At 37.9% G+C, this 9,621-nt stretch overlaps 1 protein-coding gene across 1 annotated transcript in view; it reads left to right on the top strand.

Annotated features, from left to right (window-relative positions):
- Window positions 1-9,621, top strand: part of KdelR (ER lumen protein-retaining receptor) — a 10,274-nt gene continuing 653 nt past the window's right edge. The window contains exons 1-6 of the mRNA XM_027352665.2: window positions 1-209; window positions 5,611-5,711; window positions 6,440-6,598; window positions 7,659-7,805; window positions 8,010-8,115; window positions 8,506-9,621. The exon at window positions 8,506-9,621 is cut by the window's right edge and continues 653 nt beyond it. Of these exons, the coding sequence (XP_027208466.1) occupies window positions 119-209; window positions 5,611-5,711; window positions 6,440-6,598; window positions 7,659-7,805; window positions 8,010-8,115; window positions 8,506-8,540 (639 nt within the window). The 5' untranslated portion in view covers window positions 1-118 and the 3' untranslated portion in view covers window positions 8,541-9,621. The remainder of the gene's footprint in view (window positions 210-5,610; window positions 5,712-6,439; window positions 6,599-7,658; window positions 7,806-8,009; window positions 8,116-8,505) is intronic.

Consider the following 9,621-nt stretch of genomic DNA (forward strand, 5'->3'; position numbering starts at 1 on the left):
GACAGTTGTAAAAGCGGAGCGAGCCGCCGCGCGTGCTGCCATCTGTTGGCGGCGGAGAGAGGCAGCGCGAGGAGCCACGTCACTTGCCGTGAGAGACAGCGCGTGAGACGGAGACGAAATGAACATTTTCAGGCTCGCAGGGGATATCTCCCACTTACTGGCTATTATTATCTTGCTGCTGAAGATCTGGACCAGTCGATCATGTGCAGGTACGTGGCTTAGAGGCTGCAGGTCGCCCCGAGAGACGGGAAAGACGAGAGGGAACCCGGTCTGTTTACCAAGAGGCGTTGATGACCCGACCAGGTGACGTTTTCATGTTCCGTTTCTCGAAGGGAAATATTTCCCTCCGTGAACGTCGAACGGCGACGACTATCATCCCAGGGCGCACTCTGAACTCTCGCCCGTTGGAGACCAGTAATGAAAAAAGTGTCAGCCATCTCCCTGTACCCTTAATTCCCCGTTTTATCACGATTATTTTTTTTGCTTTGTTCATTCACGACCCAGAAGGCAGGAGTCAAGCATGTGTTCTGTGACCTGCGTTAGAACACGGGAAAAAAAAAGGTTCAGGCCAATTTGGGAAACGAAGGAAGGCCAATTCTTGAGTCTTGTCTGAATGGAACTTGAACACGTCTCAATATTTTGCAAAGTCGAGAGGGTGACGTAAAGTTCGTTTCCTTCTGGTCAGGTTCACTGTTTGGAAAGGATGTTGAAAACCACCTCTTTTGATGCATTTGATGTTTGATTTTGAGGTTTGTCTTCGAGGTAGAGAAGGCCAGAGCGTGTGTGTCGAGGGAGCTAAAAGACAAATTTATGTTCTGCGAGGTCCATGTGTTCTCGTGCCAGGAATCGTTCTGAGGGAATTGATTGGGGTTTGTCAGTCACCTTAGGTTTTCAGAACTGAGGATTTTTTATAATACGTTGATAGGTATACGTTTACATATATTGACAGTGTTTAGTTTGAGAAAATCTGATGGCAACAGACTTAATTGGGGACGTACAGTTGGTCAAGAGTGTCTGGGGATCTTGCCTGGCCGCATGAATGCTCCTCAGGCTTGGACTGTGAATTAGAATGAATATGCTTTTACTGATCTACATTTGTTATTCATGTAATGATTATCAGTATGAAATCACCTGAGGCTCTGTCAGAGACACGCTAAATCAGAGGTAACTCATAAGTATATGAAGTTTACAATGCGCAAAATGCACAACTAGATATATAGAAATAAGTGCCAGCCTTAAAGTCACTTGTAAACAATTGCCTAACTAATATTCCTTTCATGAGAACATGCAAGATAGCATAATCACATGACAGCTATATCAATATCTGTTAAAAAATTTTGAATATTAAGAAATTATTTTTTTAATATAAGCTGTTACATAAGAGAAATATATGATGGCCATATCAGCCAATCATTATTGTGCTATTTGTCATAGTACTAAATCATTATCATCATTCAAATTAAATTATAAAGCATAAAAACGGAATGCCAACTCTGTGCAGCTGCCACAAAAACTCCTGAACTCGACACCAACCATCCGCAGGAAATATACATTTCAAATAAGACACATCATGCTGGTGTCCTGTCGAAGTTTGTTCTTACCGCATCACAACTGATTTGGGTATAAGTTACCAAGGGGGACATACGGAGTTAGAGGGAGTTGGACTCTGTCATCTTTTAGCGTAAGAAATAGAGTAAGGTACAACATAGTTTATGCTGCAGCGGCCTCATCTTTACTGGTAAATGAAGAAAATGTCCATTGTACATCACAGCTCACAGACCAAGTCCACAGCACCCTCACGCAGCAAGATTTCTTTGTTTGTCTACATTTTCTATAAGTTCGTTTTCTCCTTATGTCGCTTTTTGTTAATCCATTTTCTTGAAGTGCATTTTCTAAATAGGTCACATATTTTGTGGATCAGTATCAAGCAACCTGGAAACACTTAGTAATTTTGTTATCCATTATTTTATCATATTTCTTTATACCTCTCTTTTCCTCATTATATTTTTATTCATTATTATCTGTCTTCTATCTGTTGTTGGTATTTTATTTTTTATTTTTATTTTTTTCATTATATTTATTCATTCTTAATCTAACTGCATTGCTGAAAGGAAAGCGTGTGAGAAATGTTTTTTCAGAGTTGCATGATCTGGGTTATTCTTAACCCACTAACGCTGGTATATTTTGAAGCCGAAAATAAAATTTTCCGGCGACTACAAAATTGGCGCCACAGAGTCGGAGCACGAGCCCTCATACAGCATCACACTGGCGGGATGCCTGGCAATTTTTTCTTTTTACGGGTGTCCCATATGTGGGACACCCATTATAAATGGGTTAATACTATACAGTGGCAACAAAGAAGAAATAGGTTTTATTAATCTTCCCAGTTTGCTATCTGAGTCCATCAAGTGACCTAGATGCTGGAAAAAAGTGAATAAAAATGAAGCAATCCAGAAAGTAGAAAGAAGTGAACAAAAATGTGATGTTTCTAAATGTAAAGGTATTTGGTTTAGTATTTTATGGAGTGAATGCACATATTGAGGTGAAGAGAATGTTTCTTGGGGGGTGTTAGGGAGCAGGCTCTCTATCAACCCTGCACCCTTAGTCACGGCAGTTTAGATTCTTGGGTCAGGTTGGGTTTATTGGCCAGGACGTTTTTTGGGGGGGTTTGGATATTGGTAAGATTTTACCAACAGATGAATTGGATTCCTGAAATTTGGTGTATCAGTCCTTAGAATTTCGAAGATGGTGGGCACGTCAGTAGTTTCATTAGCCAAATTTGTGCAGGTTTTACGGCGAACGGGTACAGATGTGGGAGTGATATCTCGGGGATAAGAAAGGTTTGGTTCAAACAGTTATGTTAAGTGGATTCCCTGGAGTGGCTGGAGTAATACGGACTTCGTCTCTGAGGGGTGCAGTCACTTTGTAAACAATTACCCTTTGATATATGTATATGAAGAATACATTAGCTTCAGTGTTCTCAAACTTCAGGTGTCAAGCAAAATTTCATTGTGGTTGATCCTTATGGTTTACCTTGTAAGGAAAAACAACACTGACTGCCTAACTCATTACTGAGATATATGAAGTATTCATGTTGTTATACTTCCTTAGCCTGTTTTAGAATTCACCTGTACAGTTCTTTACAATAATGTTCTGCGCATGTGTGTTTTCGTAGTGCCAGGTTTGACAGGCCCATAGCTGCCGTTCCATGACAGGAAGCCGGTGAGAAATGTTTAGTTTTCAGTGTTGCATCAATTCTGGGTTATTATCCCAACCACCCTAGATTTATATACTGTCCCTTGTAGCTTTTTGTGAATTTTGTTTCATACAGATGGCTGCACATGCGCTCATCCACCAAGGAGTCCTAATGATCACCTCTGACTTACCCATTTCTTGAAATGGCAAGGAAATGTGTTTTCACTTCTAACACAATTCATATTGATACTGTTTTTATTCTTATTGATATTATGATTATCAAATTGTTCTTAAATTATTAATAACAGTAAAGAGAATAAAATAATACTAAAGAAGCTTTTCAATATTCATGGGTAAGGGTTGACAGGTGAGATAAGGACTAATAACTCACTACACAGTGACTAAGCACTTGTCGAGCCATCTATGTGTAAAAACAATAAACAAACTTGTACAACTATGGCCATGGCAAGCCAGACAGTAGAAAGAAACAAAGGAAAGTATAGTGTTTCCAGATATAAAGATATTTGGTCGATATTTTATGGTATGGACAGAGCTCTATCTTACTGTACATATTAAAGTGAAGAGAATGTTTCCCGGGGATGTTAGGTGTTAGAGCCACCTATCAACCCTCCCCTTGGGCAGGCCTGTAGGGCATACCTAGTCAAGGAAACTTAGATTGTTAAGTTAGGTTGGTTTATCGGGCAGGACATTTTTTGGGTTTCGATGGTGTGAATTCCTGTAGATTTTATTGAAAGACGGGTTGGTTTCCCATAGACTTTTTGAATTTTGGCACTTCAGTCCTTAAAACTTCAAAGATGGTAAGCATGTCTGCAGAGCTGTTTCAAGAGTTTTTATGCTGGTTTTATTCATTTATGTTCTCCTTTCTTTTTATTTTTCTGTTTTTTTTTTACCTGATAATTTTCTTGATATATTTCATGCCCTCCCCTGCTATGGGGACTATCAAATCTAGATTGTCAATGGAGAAATAGTACTCAGATCTCCTAAATGATTTATTCACACAAACAACAACAAGAAACGTTGAAATCATTGGATATCTTGCAGAAAACCATAAATGATTTTTTACTTAGTCTCTGGGAGGGTGTATCATTCCTAGTAACAATTACCCTCTACTCAAAACCTTGAATTCCCAAGCTTGTCTCCAAGATTATTGGCATTATCAATGCGTAATATCCTTATCCCTTGAGCCTGTTGGTTGGTGAAGCTCGCATCATGTTCCCTACCCTGTCCTTTCTGCTCATCCCAATCCAGCTAGTCTTATGGTCTATGGAATCCAGTTCAATTTTTCCATTGTGTTGTCTGCTGTTTTCTTTCCAAATTAGTGTGATCAATTATCATCATAATTCAGTTAACATTTTCTTAATTTCAGTGTTGACCTTTTTCCCAGGAGAAGGATGATATATACATAGTAATTTCATTTCGTTCTTACACTTGTTTCTCTAGATTTTATTGGCATGCCAGGCCCTAAAACCCAGCATAAGTGTGGGTTTAGGTCCTATCCGCTCTCTGTCCATAGGACCCCATAAGGTATTTCTTGAGAGCACAGCCCTTTAATGGAAATCATAATTAATCTAACCCCACCATTTCTTGACCTGCTGGGTCTTGGATCTTTGACATCATTGCTAAGAGCAGACTGAAACCTTTCTCGTGGCCAGAGTGCAGTTTCAGCAAGGTTAGACTTCTTTGCTTAGTGAGCAAGAAATGTAGCTACAATTGACTATGACAGTATGCATGCAGGAGGGAAGGTGGCCCTTATCTTCCTTTTCCTGCATGAGCTAATGGGTGGAAGCGCCAGGAATCTTTTTTCTACCTCTTACCCTTAGATCTGTAAAAGCCCATTATTGTTATTTAGTAAAACAATGAAACACTTGGATTTAGTCCAACTGGAAGGTTGTAGCTGGAGTTTTGACGGATCTATAAAAGTTCATGACTGTGTAGTGCACAGAGCTAGAGAAACTAAAAAATTGTAATGGTCAAAACAATTATGAGAGGGTTGTTGATGAATATTAGGATGATGATAATGATAATAGCAAAATAGGATTTTTTTTTTTTTTTTTTTTTTTTTTTTTTTTTTTTTTTTTTGAAAATCAAATATCTTGTCCCTAACCTTTAAAGGCTGGTCAGAAATTTTGGTTTCAGCACATCTACTGTAGGAGCAGTTACTTTCTTCAAGTAGTTAGAGATTTCTTGCTCGTAGAAGTATTTTTCAGCTGCAGTTGCATTTCAGTTTTTCTGTGTAAAAAATATGTAAAATAAAGATGATTTTAAATAAAGCTGGCAGTGATAATTACTAAGGTAGTTTGAGTAAATAAGTTTTGTGACAGCAAATAAGGAAAATGCATGAATGACTTGTTTTGTTGCAGAGCAGATTATAAAAATTATTTTCAACCATTTCAGGTATATCTGGCAAATCACAGCTGCTTTTCACTTTGACCTACACTACACGCTACTTGGATCTGTTTACCAATTACATCTCACTCTATAATTCGTCTATGAAGGTAAGTAGCCACAAAACAATGGACCTATTGTTTTTCCATAGTGATATATAATTTTGTAAGAACTATTTCTTTATTAGCTTACTAGGCATACCTCTGTTGTGTATTCTGTAGAATAAGCAGTCATTAATAATTTCAAGGAATTTTTTTTCTTGATACTAGTCAATTGATTTGGATTTATTTAACAGCAAAATTATAGCTTATGTAAGAAAAGGATATTGCTATAATGGGGGGGGGGGAATGTATATTTAGTTCTAATTCATAAAGTTGTAATTGATAGCAGGAGGGCACTAAATATTATATTTATAAGTTGACTTAAATTAAAAGAAAATATAGTTAGGTAGGTAATGGATAATAATAAAATTTTATTTGGCCACATGTTGGCTGCATTCATTCTTGCCATAACGAACTCAGCCCAATGGCTGGGTGGCAGTTAACCTCTGCAAGTTGTGTGCACTAAACAGTTGTTTGGCTCAAGGCGCAGCTGGTCAGGAGCTAAAGCCCCTCAAGAGTAGGGTTAAAGCTTTGTTTTAGACTCAGTTACCAGAAAAACTTGTATCCTGCAGCCAGATGCACATAGAGTAGCCATGTATTACACAATTCTAATTCTCCCCTTGATTGGTTGACTGCATGCACACCTGTTTGTATGGTTTGGTTCAATGCAAGAAAAACCTATCACCACTGTGTTAATATCTGTAAGAAGGCAACTGAAATTTGATTGTACATTACAGGTAATCTTCTTGGCTACCTCATTTGCAACGCTGTATCTGATGTATGTACGCTTCAAGGCCACCTATGATCACAACCACGACACCTTCCGCATTGAGTTCCTGCTCGTTCCCACAGTAATCCTGTCTCTCCTCATCAATCATGATTATGCTCCTCTGGAGGTAAGTCTTTCTATAGATTTTGTCTTTGTTGGTACACAACAGTCCATTTCCTTGGTCACCTTGCTGCACTGGGAACATGCAAACCTCCAGGTTTTATCTCTTGCATCTGAAAACGGTACCAAGGGACTTTGTATGATCAGTTATCAGACATGATTGTTTATTAAACAGGATTGATTATCAAGTATAATTATTTTTCCATTTTTGAAGTTAAAAGGAGTGTAAGTGAACTTAACTGGTTTGTAAATTTTCAGTGTAAGAACAATCCATGTGGAAATGAGAATAATGAAAAAAATACGTTTGGTCTAGAGGGCTGTATTTTACATTGAAGTATATTTTTATGAATTTGGTCTCTTCATTTATTTATATTGCTTATAATGGAGAGGTAGTTCAAAGAACAGAGCTTTATGATTGTGCTGTCAATGCACTTAACCCATTAACGCCGGTATATTTTGAAGCCGGGCGGCTACAAAATCGGTGGGTGGAGCTTCCCCGAAGTCTGCCTGCCCGCCCGCCGCGGCCCGCTGCTGCGTCGGAGCGCGAGCCCCGATACAGCATCAAACTGGCGGGACACCCGACAATGTTCATTTTTTTCGGGTCTCCCATATGTGGGACACCCGTGAATGAGTGAATGTACTCAAATTTATTTAAATTTAAGCAAGGTATTTAGGCTGTATTGGTGTAAATTGAAGAATGTATAGGCAAGATTTTAGTCATAGATATGGTCCAGTGAACTAGTTATAAGAGGGAAGTTATTATTAATGTAACTAGTTTGTGTGTATATGTACCCATTCAGAAGAGAGTATTGAACCATGTGATATGAAAGGAAAGAAAATGATAGCCACCCATACTAGAAGAGGAAAATTAAATTGGTCTGTGCCTAGGTGTGGGGAGCAGGGAACTCTTCAGTTAGTGATTTTGTCCTAATTTTTTAGAGGGTCTATACACCAATCTCAATTTGGTATGCATTTGTGCCAGCATGCTTGTGTCAGTAATTAATAAATTTAGATCTATGGAGATAAATGATTTGTCCGTTTACACTCAACATTTGTATTTTTTTCAGGTCCTGTGGACTTTCAGCATCTACCTTGAGGCTGTAGCTATTCTTCCACAGCTGTTCATGGTGTCAAAGACTGGTGAAGCTGAGAGCATCACCTCTCATTACCTGTTTGCATTGGGCTCATACCGTGCTCTGTACATCTTCAATTGGGTGAGATGATATACCAGATTCAGCAGTTGGTGTGATAATGTGTGGTTGAAGATTAAATGATGTGTCTTTTCATGTCCTTTAGACCTTCAAGAAGATTCATTCACTGTTATATATAGATATATGATTCATTGACTGTTATATATAGATATATATATATTATTTATTTTAGTATCTGTATGACTGTTGTTCTCTCTGATATTCCAGGTCTACCGTTATTACGCGGAAGGATTCTATGACTTGATTGCCATTGTTGCTGGTGTTGTGCAGACGGTCCTCTACTGTGATTTCTTCTACCTTTACATTACAAAAGGTAATGCTTTCATATGATATACAGTTTACTAGAGATAGTCTTGAAACTAGCAAGAAGCTACTGCCTTAGTTGTTTAAAAATGAGATGTTATTATATTCAGTTTAGGTATTGCATTGAATCTTTGAGAAAGATGGAATATCTGATTCTAAAGAATGGAAATGGTAAAGGGTCTGTGGGATATATGTTTGTTGTAATGATTATTTGAGCCAATGAGTTTTTACCATGTTCTCTAATTCTGAAGTTGACATTGTGACTTTTTGAGACTATAATGTTCTTTATAAGAAAAACAGTTCACTGTGTGAGGAAATCTAGTTTTCACAAGAACTCAATGTGGCTAGTTAATGTTGCTGCGATTATGTTTTGATGAATAATTATTTTGTTTCTTCACAGTGTTACAGGGAAAGAAGCTTCAGCTGCCAGCCTAAGGGCAGGGGTCTGGAGAGTGGTGCTGCTTCTCACGCGAGTGGAGAGTCAGCACTTCCCACTGCAACACTTAGAGCCGACTGGCTTCCCCATCTATTTGATACCTTCTGCAGAGAGTTTATCAATACAACTTCTAAGGACAATTTTGCATGTATACTTTCATTGTGTCTCGAAACTGAATAGAACAAAGGGGTATAACATCCTAACTGCTTTGAGAAAGGCTTGTGTCTAACCTATCCCAAAAAAGCAATGCCCATAGAATCAGTCTGGAACACCTCCAGAAAACTGTGAATTGTATGTGGTGGGGTGTGCACCTTAGGAACTTTGCTTGATACATTTTATTGGAGAACAGAAAAAAGAAGAATATTGGTTGATGCTTAAGTTCATGTACAGTAGTGCCTTTTGGCATTCTAAGACTAGTTAGAAGACTAGCAGTAAACTATTGCAGGTGTGAGAGAGATGACATAGGTAAATTTACATTTTGTCTACACCCATTTACTTGAAGCCTAATTGGGAATTTTTATGTAACATTCCAGTGGTTTCATCCTTTGTAAAAGCACAAGTATAAAGTAACTGTATATAAAATTCCTGTCAACATTTACGCAGATTGAAATATTTAAAGACGGCAGTGGTGAGCAATATTGTGATTTGGCAAAATATATATTGAGGGTTCAACCCAGATGGAACTACTCTCCATAAGTGATATTGGAATAGCCTAGATAAGCAGTTCGCACAAGGGTATAAGATGACTAGAACGAGACATGAATTTTTATACATTGTGAATATCAGCTGCATGTTTTTGGTAATATAGTACTTCAGTAAAAAGGAACATTGAATATTTCTTGACTTTATGCAATTAGAACCATATAAAATCTAAGTTTTGTACAGGGGGCATAAGATTTTTCTGTGACAAATATATGTCAAGTGTTCGTGCAAGGAGATGTAGTAATATAAATAACAATTTTGAGTGCTTTTTCTTTCCTTAAGATGTATGGAAGCAAGTTGTGGTTTTATTTTCGTATAATTTCATTTTTTGAATTGAATGAGTGTCTTGTGTGGCATTATAGGAATACAAATGTGACA

Source organism: Penaeus vannamei, chromosome 10 (assembly GCF_042767895.1).
Source record: "Penaeus vannamei isolate JL-2024 chromosome 10, ASM4276789v1, whole genome shotgun sequence".
Taxonomy (NCBI): Eukaryota; Metazoa; Arthropoda; class Malacostraca; order Decapoda; family Penaeidae; genus Penaeus; species Penaeus vannamei.